The sequence below is a fragment of the Pristis pectinata genome, chromosome 9, assembly GCF_009764475.1.
Source record: "Pristis pectinata isolate sPriPec2 chromosome 9, sPriPec2.1.pri, whole genome shotgun sequence".
Classification (NCBI taxonomy): domain Eukaryota; kingdom Metazoa; phylum Chordata; class Chondrichthyes; order Rhinopristiformes; family Pristidae; genus Pristis; species Pristis pectinata.
The window spans coordinates 90,764,592-90,779,635 of record NC_067413.1 but is presented as its reverse complement, the minus strand read 5'-3'; the positions used below and the strand labels follow the sequence as shown (position 1 = coordinate 90,779,635).

General features: G+C 39.1%; 1 protein-coding gene across 1 annotated transcript in view; it reads left to right on the top strand.

Annotated features, from left to right (window-relative positions):
* Nucleotides 1-15,044, top strand: part of csmd3b (CUB and Sushi multiple domains 3b) — a 1,392,611-nt gene that overhangs the window by 1,319,859 nt on the left and 57,708 nt on the right. Inside the window, 5 exon segments of the mRNA XM_052022622.1 lie at nucleotides 1,353-1,538; nucleotides 2,011-2,184; nucleotides 5,924-5,926; nucleotides 13,343-13,392; nucleotides 13,394-13,523. Coding sequence (XP_051878582.1) covers nucleotides 1,353-1,538; nucleotides 2,011-2,184; nucleotides 5,924-5,926; nucleotides 13,343-13,392; nucleotides 13,394-13,523 — 543 coding nt within the window.

Sequence of the window (15,044 nt, the reverse complement as noted above, 5' to 3'; positions counted from 1 at the left end):
GACATTACATAGTCGGAGTCGACAGAGTAGTACCTACTGAGGTCACTTGAAGAAGCTTCATGTGGGTATACAAAGGATCGCAAGCTTAGAACCATAGAACCATAGAACAATACAGCACAATACAGGCCCTGCGGCCCACCATGTTGTGCCGCCCTTCAAACCACACCTAAGACTATCTAACCCCTTCCTCCCAATATCCCTCCATCTTAAATTCCTCCATATGTTTATCTAACAATCTCTTGAACTTGTCCAATGTATCAGCCTCAACTGTTTCAGCCTAGCCTTTACCGTTTCAGCTTGGAATAAAATGCAGATGCATATTGCAATTGAACAGCTCCTGTTACTCGTGATTGTTTATGTAAACTTGCAATAGTGAAAAATGAGACATAAAGATATCCTTCAACTGGATGTTGTTCAAATAAGCTTGTGTTAAATAGTAATTGTTCACCCTGATGTAATCAGCAGCTTTCCATGCTACACATTTACATGGAATGATTACATACTAATATTTCAATGATATTTTTTACATTAAAAATATACTGAATTGTGGATTTGTGATTACTTGTGAATGAAATACTTTGAATAATTAAATGTAATGCAAAAGGTCAGATCTTTTGAATTTAGCAGTTTTGAATTTAGAAGACTGAGTTAATAAGGAACATCTAGCACTTTATCAGTTATTTAGTTGAGAATATATTAAATGCATAATTGGTAGAATAACACTTTGTTCCAATACTGGCTATAATAAGTCAAGCTTTATTTAGTACATCTTCAAAGGGAAGGGAAATATTTAATTTTCAAGGAAATACCCACTGGGGGGTAAAATGATATTTCATTTTATTGATGATTATTTAAATTCTGTGCTTTATTACTAGTTTTACAGATTTTCTTTCCCTTGACACTGATCTAAGAATCACAGCTATCCCAGAGTGGTTCCATTTATTTTAGTGGGGTTATAACTTTAAATACATCTAAATCAAGATCTACCCAACTCTGGAGAAACAAAATTACTGCTGAGCAAGAGCTACTCTGAACAGATGTGAATAATGTTTCAAGAGTCCACTATCTGGACTTTCTACAGTATCAGTGCCCATATAAATGAAGAGAGGTGTTCAGGGATGGATCACTCCTGAATAATGATTCTCTTGAATATTGCAAAGCCCTACAAAAATGCAAATGTTATATTACATTCCTTTGGTCATTTCAAATTGAACCACAAGTTATAGTTTTAAAATACAGTTTTCATTCACTAGTGAAATGGTTAAAAATGAGTAGTGTTCTGAAAGTAAAACCATGGAAGTCCTCAGAAACTTAAATCTGTATTTAACTTGCTGCACTTTTTTACTGGTTAGTGGTGAACTGCTCTGATCCTGGAATTCCTGCAAATTCCATTCGGGAAAGTAAGATAGAATATGGAAATTTCACCTTTGGCTCCATGGTATTTTACGACTGTAACCCTGGATACTTTTTGTTTGGATCTTCTGTGCTGACTTGTCAGTCCAATGGGTATTGGGATAAGCCCTTACCTCAATGTACCTGTGAGTATTTTTTATTGAATATATTTATCTTATTGGATACTTGGTTTTTCTGTTTTCACTTGCCAATCCAATAGGTACGAGGGTAAATATTTTCCTGAAAAAAGTGAATTAAGATTAAATAAAAAAAAATTATTTGTGGACACATTTTCTATATTTATGTTGTTTCTGTTTAGATAATGAATACACAGAAATGCTTATTGGCAACGTTAGCTTATAACATTTAATATGTTCGTACATTTAATCGACTATGTTAGAACATGTTGAATTGGTCTTTTCTTTAATGTTAACGGACAGGAATTTAATATGTGTGAAACATTCATAAGCCTGTAGTGTAGACAATTTATCAGCTGAAATCTTTCATATTTCAGCAACACAATCTTCTTGTGACCACGAGCATAGAGATTATATTTTCATTTTGCAACAAAGTAAACAAGAGTAACTTATGAGTCATCTTGTGATACCTTTCACATAGTGGTTGACTGCGGCCATCCTGGCATTCCACCAAATGCAATTTTGACTGGCGATAAGTACACATTTGGGGCAACTATTCACTACTCCTGTGTTGGCAAAAGGCTGCTTATTGGCTCTGCAACGCGTACCTGCCAGAAGAATGGACATTGGAGTGGCTCCATGCCTCACTGTTCCGGTATGACTGATATATATGTTAATTATCCATGTTAAGAGAAGCTGCAACACTGAACTTGAATTAATTCAACCTCAATTTACTTAATAGATTGGGCTTGTCATACTTTTGACTGTCACCGTGCTTTCTGAGAGACCAGAAGGGGTGTTTTCTTTTGGGTTAGATGATTGAACAATTGTTATGGCCAAGAAACAATAAATCACAATGTTATATAATGTTACTTTATTGTAGCTCTGCAATGATGAAATGTGTAACTTTGTTCTAATATGTCATCTCAATATGGGATTCAAGTAAATATTGCCCATCTTGTCGAATTAACAACATGGAGTTTCAGAAATATAGTTTGCAAATAATTACTTACTGCTTGATAAATTGAACATTGAATATTGCATTTAATTCAAGCCATCCTTACACCACTGCTGGCAATGTCTGACAGAGACCATTTCCAGGAATTTTAGCATCAGAGATCCATTTACAACTTTTAATGTTATTGCAATTGTCAGTTGTGGATGGCTTTACAATAGCAATCATGTTCACTCAAAAACTGCAAATACTGTGATGACTTATTGGGGAAACAAAATTGTTATTTATCAGGTAAATGAAGGATTTTCGTCAGATCAATGTTAATTACATACCTTTCTCCTTGTGTCATTTTCACAATTGCTTTATTTTGAAATCTGAAGCAATCATATGGGAGATTAGTTTGCAACTGAAGGAATGGTGAAAGAACAACCAAGCATTGTAAAATGTTTCCATCATGACCCTGTGAGAAACATAAAATCGCCTCATTTCCATCATATAAATCATTTTTAGACAGTTCTATATTCCCCCACATAATAAAACATCCTCTCCACATCCACCCTATCAAGACCCCTCAGGAACTTGTTTCTTTAAATCCAGTCCCCTTTCACTCTTCCAAACTCCAATGGATGCAAGCCTGGCCTCTTCAACCTTTTTTCAGAAGACTACCTCGTTGTTCCAGTTAGTAGTGTGGTAAACCTTCTCTGAATTGCTTCCATAGCATTCTCATCTTCCTTAAATAAGAAGATCAACTCTGTGCTTAACATTCCAGATACAGTCTCACCAATGCCCAATGTAAGTGATGCACAACCTCCCTACTGTTGAATCCAATTCCTGTGATAATAAGCAATAACATTCCATGAACTTTCCTGTACCTACATGTTACCCTTTTGCAGATTATTCTGAGGATGCCCAAATATCCCTGCAATCTCTCACCATTTAAATAATACGGCAAATTTTTATTTTTCCTAGAAGATGGACAATTTGATATTTTCCCACAATGCACTCCATTTGCCAGATCGTTGTCCACAAATTTAATTTGTCTGTACCTTTGGTGCCTTCATCCAAGTCATATCTATTGGTATTGGTATTGGTTTATTATTGTCACTTGAACTGAGGTACAGTGAAAAATTTGTCTTGCATACCAATCGTACAGGTCAATTCATTACACAGTGCGGTTACATTGAGCTAGTATAGAGTGCATTGAGGTAGTACAGGTAAAAACAATAACACTACAGAATAAAATGTCACAGCTACAGAGAAAGTGCAGTGCAATAAAGTGCAAGGTCACAACAAGGTAAATCGTGAGATCAGAGTCCATCTCATCGTATAAGGGAACCTTTCAATAGTCTTGTCACAGTGGGATAGAAGCTGTCCTTAAGCCTGGTGGTATGTGCCCTCAGGCTCTTGTATCTTCTACCTGATGGAAGAGGAGAGAAGAGAGAATGACCCGGGTGGGTGGGGTCTTTGATTATGCTGGCTGCTTCACCAAGGCAGCGAGATGTAAAGACAGAGTCCAAGGAGGGGAGGTTGGCATCTGTGTCACGATGCAAAAGGAAGAAGCACCAGCATCAGTCCCTTTGGCATGCCACTTTTTTCATCTTGCCAATCAGAAAAGACCCATTTATTCCTACTGTCTCTTTCCTGTAAGCCAGGAAATCTTCTAGCCACACCAACACCATGGTGCTACACCATGAGTTTCATTTACTGCACCAAACAAAATACCTGCTGGAAATCTAAGTGAACCTCTTCTACCAGTTCCGCTTAATCTGCAGCACATATTTCTTTTTCAAAGAACTCCAATAACTTTGGAAAATGGGATTTCTTTTTCTTAAAACTACATTGCCTTTGCCTGATGACCATGAATTTATCGAAGTGCACTCCTATAACATTTTAATAATAGCTTTTAACAGTTTTCCTCTGACAGATGTTTAGCTGTTTCCTCCTTTCTCTTTCCTTCCCTTTGTGTATAAAGGAGTTACATTTGCCATTTTTCAATCTAATGGAACCTTCCTCAAAATGAAGGAATTCTTGAAAATTACTCAAAACCTCAACTATCTCTCTGGTCACTTTTAGGATCCTTGAATAAAGCCCACAATTGACCAATCTGATCAGTACTACTTCCCTGGAGATGCTGATTTTCTTGAGGTCCTCCCTTCCAATTCCCAATGTTGAGCTATTTCTGAGGTGTTACTTGATTTCTCTGTAGTCCATAATGATACACAATACCTGTTTCATTCATCTGTCAACTCTTTGTTACCCATTATTAATTCCCTGAATTCACTTTCTATGTAACCCATATTCACTTTTTCACTCTTCTTTTTTAAATATCTATAGAAGCACGTGCTGCCTGTTTTTATATTTCTGTTTAACTTCACCTCATACTCTAATTTTCCTCCTTCTTCAGTATTTTAGTCTTTCTTTGCTGTTTCCTTTTATTTCCTGTCTAATCTTCTGACCGATCCTTGCATAATTATATGCTTTTGCTTTAAATTTTCTATCTTTAACGTTTCTTATTCACAAGAGATGGTGGGTTCCCCCCTTGAAATTTTTCTTTTTCATTGGTATGTATCTATTCCATGTATTCTAAAAGATCCCCTTAAAAGTCTACCCCTGCATCCTGACTGACCAATGTCTAAATCTAATTTACCATTTCACCTTCTTTTGCTCTATTTTCATACATTCATAAATGGCCTTATTTAATTTTAAAATACCAGTCATGAATTCATTCTCCTCTCCCTCAAATTACTACTATTACACATTATTCCTAGTTTTGACTTCTATAGTTCCGTATGAGGAGAGAGGTAAAACAACTTATTACTTCAGACAGGGACAGGTAAGATATTTCTGCCTGATTCCATTGGAAGTGTGTATAGCACTTTGCATCTGGGGTAGCTTGGGTCCTCTGTCTCCAAAGGTGAGACGGACAGAGTGCTGTGGGTCACAGAAATAGCAACTAGGTCATCCAGGAGAACCATATTTACCACCTATCGCCTCTGGCAGGCCAGCCACTCATAGTTGGTAATTTGTGAGTCTCCAGCAGAGGCATCAGAGACATGCCTCATGTTACCAAAGATCTGTTCTCAGAAGAACTTTAAAGATAAAGCCTCCGCTCCCTTCTTGGGAACTTGCAAACTACCAAATTCCCGTTTTCTAAGGCAATGGGCACACTGTTTTCATAAAGAAATATAGACAGTGCACTTAAATCAAAAAAATGTATGTTCATAGTGATGGAACCAATTATCCAAGTGTTTGCAAAAGTATTGCTGGAGTTGAACAATCTAAAAATGTGCATCTTATTAGGACTGAAGACTGATAATCTGCTGCATATCCAACTGGGGAACCTATCTTTCAGACTACTGACACGTTATTATTTGGAGCTGAATGCAGAAGGTCCATCACTTTAGAATACAAAATAAGGAGATATCGTGCACTATTACAGGAGGTTGAAATTACAGGCACATCAAAAATAACAAAGGAAAGTGACTGTCTTTTCTCAGGTCACAACTTCAAACTGCCTCAAGTACATTTAAGTCTGGTTTGTCTTGATTGTCAACTGGTTGAATAATCTTGGCAAATTTTACCGTACAATTAAGAGTATGCCTCTGAATTTAAGTCAAAAGTCAAGTTTCTTGTCATATGCACAAGTACATGTTTGTACAGATACAATGAAAAACTTACTTGCAGCAGCATCACAGGCACATAGCGTCATATGAGCAGCATTCACAAGAAAAACATAAATTAAACATAAATCATGCACAATTTGTGCAAGAAAGAACACCATCAGAAATAGGCATGCTAACATTTCTTAACAATCTCTCACTTTGAATCCTATTTCCTGGAATGACCTTTGTTCCAATTTCTGCATCCTCTTAAAAGGAATAAAGTCCTCTCTCTGATGAAGTAACCAGCATTGCATCATACTCACCTTCAAATATTTAAAACAGCAAAATTACAGATGGTGTTCCCAGTTCTCAGATCTCTTCTGCTTCAAGCTAGTCACAGTTATTGAAGTTCAGAACAAGTCCATCTGTTCAGCTGACACTCGTGATAGTAAGGTCGAGCTCCTCTGCTTCTTCCAGTTGTCTGATTTCCTCTCATTTCCTCCTCCCCCCCCCCTCCTCTCCTTATCTTAAAAGTCCTCACCTTTTCCCTTCTTTCCTCCTGTACACGCACTCACTTCCTTTATAATTTTATTCTTTCTTCCTTTTATCTTTTTCTCCATCTAACCATCATAATCTTAACTGAAAACCCCTTGCCCCCACTTTCCCCCATCTCCTCACAACCACCAGTTCCTGCTTCCATCCATTTCCAAAGTCCTACTCCGTATACAGTATTGTCATTGTCCTCTGCTCACTCTTGGACCACAGTGAAATATCAAACGTGTCTTTCCTTCTATTTGAGCATCATTGAAAGATCTGCTTCCTCCTCTTGTGGGCAGGCATTCAAAACCAGCTTCTTCCTTCTTGACTCCTAGGCCAAGCAGTGTTCAAAATCAGAGTGTCAGGAGGGAAAAGGAGATCCCAAGAAAATGAGGAGTGGAGAATATACATAGAGGAGAGGGACAAAGGGAATGGAACTGAATGCTTGCTGAGTTGGAGAGGGGAAAGAACACAGGGAAGTAGGGAAACAAGTTGAAAGACAATGCTTATGACTGCAGTTAAAATGAAAACCTATTCATGTAATTTGGTGTGGATGTTTTAGGTTGCATTTTTGCCTCTAGTTAAATAACTTAATTTCATTAAAGTTAATCATTTCTCTCAGCACTTTAAAAATTTGGATCATGTTTGCTGTATTTTTTCCCTAATGATATTGTGTAAGCTCTCATGCCACAGTGTAGTTAAATGTAATTTTAGTTCCATTTCACCTGTCATGTTGAATACCAATCCTAGCTGCAGCAAAGCTGAACCATTGTCATTTATCTGGCCGCAATCGATCCCACATTTTGTAAACACAATTACATATAGTCATTTGAACATAGTTTAATGTTCCAAAGCACCCCATTGGCGTGTACCCACAACATCAGTTCACATATTTATCCTTGGGAACTTCAAGAGAAGATTTCAAAGTATCACAATGAATAAAACATCCCTTTTAATTAATGCCTGCAAGAAAGACATGAAAAGCCTTTTTTTGGAAATAACCATACCAGACTTTGAACTCAATGTCCAAAGCATAGCAAGTTTAGGCTCCTACACACTGCGTGATGCTGGCAGTTGTGATCTTTGCGGCATTTATACTGTATTTATAAGAGGCGTTTCGTGAGAAGTTATTATCTTGTGTGTTTTTCAGTGACCTTATACAAAATGAGGATATTACTGTTCAGTGTTCTGCTTTCGAGGTTGTGTCATAAATGGATGACTCATTTTGCGACTCATTTTGCGATGGAATACAAAGATTATTCAGTGATATCCCTAGTTAGATTCAACAGACTACTCTGCCTAGAAGCTCAGTTGTATTATGCTGTATTTTCACATTGTGTAACTTAAACTCAATTTTTTTCTGCAGCAAAATGCAAGGACAGTCATTTCCATCTCTTTTCACATCAGTCAGAAACCTTGAATGGGGGCTTTTAGACGTGAGTCACCTATACATGTCTGGGAACAATGAGATTACATTGTTTTCAATGCAGCTCTTCTTTGGGAGCACTGTGTATGTTGTACTTGGACGCCCATTGTTGGGCACTCCTGAGGCAACATGGTCTTCCCATGGTAGCACCAAACTAAGCCACCCACAAGCTTTTAATTACTTACTGACATCCTTAGGCAGAATTCCCCCTCTTTGCAACACCACCTTTCATGTTTTCATGAAGGGCAAATTACATAAGACATATTTATTGGAATTTTTTAAGGAAGTCTCAACCAGAGTGGAACAAATCGATGTATTCTATTTGGGGTTCCAGCAGGCATTTAACAAGGTGGCTCACAAATGTCCCAAAATAAGAGCCCATGTTGTTTAGCGAACATATTGGCATGGATTAGCTAACAAGGATTTGCTAACAAATAGGAAGCATTAAGTAGGTCATTTTCATGTTGGCATCCTGTGACCATTGAAATACCACGGGGATCAATTGGGACTTCAACTGCTCATGGTTTATTTATGACTTGGAGGAATGAAGCGATTGCACAGCAGCTAACTTTGCAAATGATACTAAAATAGGTGAGAAGGCAAGTTGTGAGGAAGGTAAAGTTTATGGAGACTTAATAATAGGTTGAGTGATTGGGCAGAAAGTTGGCAAATGGAGTATGTGGGAAAATGTAACGTTTATCATTTTGGAAGAAGAATAAAAGAGCAGAGTATAATTTAAATGGAATAAAACTGCAGAAAGCCACAGCACAAAGTGATTTGAGGCTCCTTATACGTGAAACGCAGGAAGATAGAACACAAGCAGTAAGAGGGAAGAATATTGGAATGTTGAAGTCTTGTTGCAACTCTGAGAGGCACTTGTCAGACCACGTCTAGAGTACTGCAAACAATTTTGGCTGTCCTATTGAAGGAAAGATTTTATTTCACCTGAGGGTTCACAAGATGTTCACCAGGATGATTCTGGTTATAGAGAGATTGTCTAATGATAAAAGGTTCAGCAGGTTGGTTCTCTACTCATTGGAACTTAGAAGAATGAGAGGCGATCTTATTGAAGCATATAAGGTTGTTAGGAAACTGGACGAGATAAATGCTGAGGGGATGTTTTCTTTCAATAGAGAGTCTTGAACCAGAGGGCAGGGTCTCAGAATAAGGGGCCATCTATTAAGGCTAAAGTGAGGAAGAATTTCTTTTCTCAGAGGATTGTGAGTATTTGGAACTCTTTGCCTGCAGAGAGCTGTGGTACAGAGACCTTGCATATATAAAAGACTGAGATACATAAATTTCTTATCAGTAGTGGAATCGCAATTTATGGGGAAATGTCAGGACTTGAGGAATGCCAGAATAACCATGATCCTCTGGAATGGCAGAGCAGGCTCAAGGGACTGAGTGGCCTATTCTGTTCCTGCTTCTTATCGTTATGCAATGTCATAATTCCATCCTCACTACACCCCCCCCCCCCAGTTCTTCATTAGTTCGTTGCATTTTTGTTCTCAGTCACCCTCATTAACCTCCAAACAATATGCCTCCACACCCCTAACTGTCCCATCCACCCCAACAATTTATTGGCCTCAAACTCCATTGAACTACTCCTCCTGTGACAGCCGACAAGTCCTTCTACCCCAGTCCTAATCTCAACCAGGTCTACACTGGAGTGGAAGTCCTGGACAATCTCAGCATTTTCAAGCTCAGCAATTGGACTGCAGACAAGTATTTGAACGTATACTAAAACCCTGAATGTGCAAGTGTTTAAGAAGGGTTGTGAAGGGGAGGTTCATAAGTGCAGGCAATTTGTCACTGGACTGCTGGCAATTGTCAGCAAGAAACAGCCCATAGACTATTGCATCAACAAATCATTTTTGACCAGTCGGGGTAGCATTGGTCCAATGAATTGTCCAATTCGTCCGATTTCTCTGTGTTTTCTCCAAAGCTCAGAATATTTTCTCCTTTATTCATCCAATCCCCTTTTGTAAATTATCATTGAATCCTCCTTCCACCACCTTTTCCATGTATTTATAGTCAACAGAACAACCATGCACAGCTAAGTCCCTCAAATTGAACATGATTGTAGATAGGAATTTGTCTTTGGTTACCAGTGCCAGACTACAAAAGGCAGCCGGTACTCGTCTCCCAATACTGACTTTGAACAATTGTGGCCGATGTTCCTTATACGTGAAACTCAGGAAGATAGAACACAAGCAGTAAGAGGGAAAAGTATGGGAATGTTGATGTCTTATTGCAACTCTAAAAGGCACTTGTCAGACCACGTCTGGAGTACTGCAAACAATTTTGGTTTTGCACAACAGTAATAACCAAAGGTGAAATTCTACCTACTATCACCACCTTCATCTACACCATTGAAAACTTGATTCCGAGTTCTTCACCTAACATTCTAGCTGTGAAGCTGCTGAAAGAACACAGCCTGCTTTCATGTGACAGTCTTTCTTTCATCATTTCATGGTAAAATCAAACTGACAGGCAAAGTAAGAATTATAAGGTATTTCTCTTTTGTACAAATGAAAGAAACATCTGAATGTCAGTACTAATTTTTTAAATGCTTAGATTTCCTTTGAAGTTGCAAGAGTACATTATTTTTTGAGGAGATAAAGGCTTAATGCTTCAGGGTTCAGATTCCAGGAGACAAGTTGACGTTGCTTTGTTTGCATAAACATCTTGAATGAAGCAGTGATTTTGGCAGCTTCTCCCTTTGTTAGTTTATTTACAGATATAAAATTACTTAGCTGTATGTTAGACTCCAGTAAACTATTGTAAGAAGAACATGGTATACGTAGAGCTTCACTAAATTTTAAATTTGTAAATTAGAGATGATGAAAAGAAAGTCATTTTACTGAAGAGAAATTGTTAACACTGACAGATTTCTGGTGAACCTGCTCTGACCATTTAGAAACCTGTCAAGGACAGTTCGAATCAGAATAAAAGTCTCGAATTTATGTCGCATATTAATACACTTCTCAGAAATATTAAAAAGAGGTTTTGAGCTGGAGTGGTGGTTGTTATGTTGTCAACTGTGTGCAAAACTGAGATTCACAAATATCCTTAGTAGCATCGCATTGGTTAAGGACTATCTGACCCAAAAAATTCGTTCTTCCAAATAATTTTTACTTATTCATTTATTGCATCCGGTGGTCCCGGTGCAGCCTCTTCTACATCAGTGAGAACCAAGGCAGATCAGGGGATCGCTTCATCAAGCACCTTCGCTCCGTCCGCCAAACCAGCAGAATCTCCCTGTAGCCAGCCATTTTAATTCCGCTTCCCATTCCCACACTGAGCTGTCTGTCCATGGCCTCCTCTACTGCCAAGTTGAGGCTAGACACAGATTAAAGGAACAGCACCTCGCATTCCACCTTGGTAGTCTCCAACCAGATTGCATGAACATCGATTTTTCTAACTTTTGGTAACCACTCCCCTCTGCCTCTTTTTTTTTCCCTTATCCCACCGGCCCCCATCACTCCATCTCTTTCCCCTCCCCTGTCCTCTCAATCTGCCCAACACCCACATATTCCTCCCTCCGGTTCCCCTCCTCACCTGCTTCCCTTTATTACATGGTCCACTGTCCTCTTCTATCAGGTTCTATCTTCTTCAGCCCTTCCACCTATCACCTCACTCCCACTCTCACCCCCTCCCCACCTCGCTATCACCCCCTCTCTCACCTGGATCCACCTATCGTCCTCCACCTCTTGCTTCCAGCCTTTCCCCCCACCTTTTTATACAGGCTATCTCCCCTCTTTTTTTCCAGTCCTGATGAAGAGTCTCGGCCCAAAATGTCGATCATCCACTTCCCTCCATAGGTGCTGCCTGACCACTGAGTTCCTCCAGCTCCTTGTGTGTTGCTCCAGATTTCCAGCATCTGCAGTCTCTCTTGTGTCTCTTTTCTTCCAAACAATGTCACCCTCTGAGAGTACAAAAGGAGAATGGACATAAAAAAAACATTGTAACCACATGACGTGCGCAGTAGGTGTTTATTCATTTTCCAGTGTTAAATATTCTCAAGCTTTGTTTTCAAATGGGGATAATTGTTACCTGTTTTAATGAGTTTGTTTCATTTTTGTATGACATTTTAGTTATTAATGGGCTGTTAACCCAGCAGTACTTTGATGTGAAATCCTTCTTTGCAGATTCTACACAAAGCTCCCTAACCTGCCCCTTCAGGTAGGATGGTACAATGAGTCAGACTCAAAGATCAAATAATTATGGCCATCATTTCATAGCTTCAAATTGAGCTCTCCTAGGATCTGAGGATCATGAAATTATCCTACATCTCCCAAAACAACTCTGTTCAAGGGTGTCAGGTTTCTCTCATATACTTTCAAAATTTGAACATCACTGGCATTTTTTGCTGATCTGTAACTGTCTTTGTTTCACTTTGGTATTTTTGATTTTATTTAATAAATTGCATATTTTGGAAAGACTACTTTTAAACAATGTATATTAGTGCAGTGTAAAAAGATGCATAATTGAAAGGGAGTTAAAATCCAAATGAGTAAGATGTAATGTTCTCAGAATGAAACAAATTGGTATTGGTATTGGTTTATTATTGTCACTTGTACTGAGGTACAGTGAAAAACTTGTCTTGCATACCGATCGCACAGGTCAATTCATTACACAGTGCAGTTACATTGAGTCAGTACAGAGTGCATTGATGTAGTACAGGTGAAAACAATAACAGTACAGAGTAAAGTGTCACAGCTACAGAGAAAGTGCAGTGCAATAAGGTGCAAGGTCACAACAAGGTAGATCGTGAGGTCAGAGTCCATCTCATCGCTTAAGGGAACTATTCAATAGTCTTATCACAGTGGGGTAGAAGCTGTCCTGAAGTCTGGTGGTACTGGCCCTCAGGCTCCTGTATCTTCTACCTAATGGCAGAGGAGAGAAGAGAGAATGATCCGTGTGGGTGGGGGTCTTTGATTATGCTAGCTGCTTCGCCAAGGCAGCGAGAGTAAAGACAGAGTTATAACCCCTAGCTATTGAAGATGAATTTTTGGCAATAATTGCGGGGTATTTTCAACAAGCTCCAGACTTATGGGCAGGGCTCTTGAGTTGCACTGTTGAGTAATTGGATGCTAGCTGTATGATCACACCTCTAAATATGTGTAGATAACTACTGGAAGTGAACAGTAGTGAACAAAATCTGTGAACTTGATGCCTTAACATTTTTTTCCCTGGATGTTAAATGTATGACTGTTTTTGTTTGCTTTCGCGAATATTTTATTTTTTTCATAAAGACTTATTAATCTTGGCTTTACGTTATTTTGCAGAGATACGGTTGGAACATGTGGTGATCCTGGCATTCCAGCACACAGTTCAAGAAGAGAAGAGTGAATTCTGGGTGAAGGGCATTGTGCGCGTTTCTTGTCTAACAGGATATGTTTTACATGGTTCTGCTGAACGAGTTTGCCTTTCCAATGGCACCTGGTCAGGGAAGCAGCCAGAGTGTAAAGGTAAGTTAGATCCTTTCAATGAAGTCTTCCAAATTATAGGAAGGATTCCATTACAGGAAGGATGTGGAAGCTTTTAGAGAGGGAGCAGAGGAGATTACCAAGATACTGCCTGGATTAGAGAACATGCCTTATGAGGAAAGGTTGGGCGAGCTAGGGCTTTTGTCTTTAGAGTGAGGGAGGATGAGAAGCAACTTGATAGAGATGTATAAGATTATGAGGGGCATAGATAGAGTAGACAGCCAGCACCTTTTTCTCAGGGCAGCAGTGCCTAATACCAGAGGATGTCCGTTTAAGGTGAGTGGAAAAAAGTTTAGGGGAGATGTCAGAGGTAGGTTTTTTCACACGGAGAGTGGTGGGTGCCTGGAACGGACTGCCAGGGTGGTGGTAGAGGGGGATACAACAGAGCCATTCAAGAGACTCTTGGATAGGTACATGGATGTAAGAAAAATAGAAGGTTATGGGCTATGTAGAAGGGAAGGCTTAGATTGATTGTGGAGTAGGTTGATTTTGGTCGCCACAACATTGTGGGCCGAGGGGCCTGTACTATGCTGTACTGTGCTATGTTCTATGTTTCTAAATAATTGTAGTGCTTTCCATGTTCAGAAAACAGAAGTATAAGACCAGGTACAAAGTAAGGAAGGCTCTCAGATTCCCAAATAATCTACTAACTAGTTGTACGATGAACTTTCAGCCAATATTGCAATAATCCTCAATATGGGTTAATCATAGGAAGACAACTTCAGCATGTAATGCTTGGGCATCCGCATAACATCAAGAAGGAAACAGACCTTGTCATCAATTCCTATCTTCATTCACTGCTTTCCTTGACTATCCAGATCTACTGCTTCAGGATATTTTGCTACTGGCCAGCTCTTGTTGGAGTCACAGCCAGTACTGACTTTCTCTTGATTGGCAATCAAAAATGTCCCATTCTTGTGACTTAAGGTAGGGTCTGTTCTGAGCAAAGTCAAGCATGACAGCAGAGCAACAAAGAGCAGTGAACATCTGAACATCCCCAAAAGGCAGAGGCTAAGTGAACTGAGAATGTCAAAGATGTGATTCATAGTTTTTGATTAGCTTGGATTATAATGCTTATGCTAACGATGAATAAATGGAGTAAGTTACAGAAAAATATGATCTAATTAATGGTAGAACAATCAAAAAGTACTGTTTTGTGTTCTTAGCTTCCAAAAGAGAGAATTATAAGAAAAAATATGATAAGGATAAGAAAAAATATTTGCAGAGAGGAAGGAGCTGTTTGGTTACTCTTTGATATTATTTTGTGAAAGGGATATTTGGGTCAAATTGTGCTGGCTGTGACCAGCAGATCTGAAGTGAACCATTGGTATTCATCCACCCCTTGTTAATTCCTGAATATATGTGGACCTCCCATCCGTCTTCAGCTTGTTGATTGACAGTTGCTAGGGCATCTGTCACTGCACTCAATTGCTGAACTCCATGCCGAGCCTGGCCATGCTGGGATTCTCAACATTACAGTCCAGTATGGAATTGCGCCCCTCT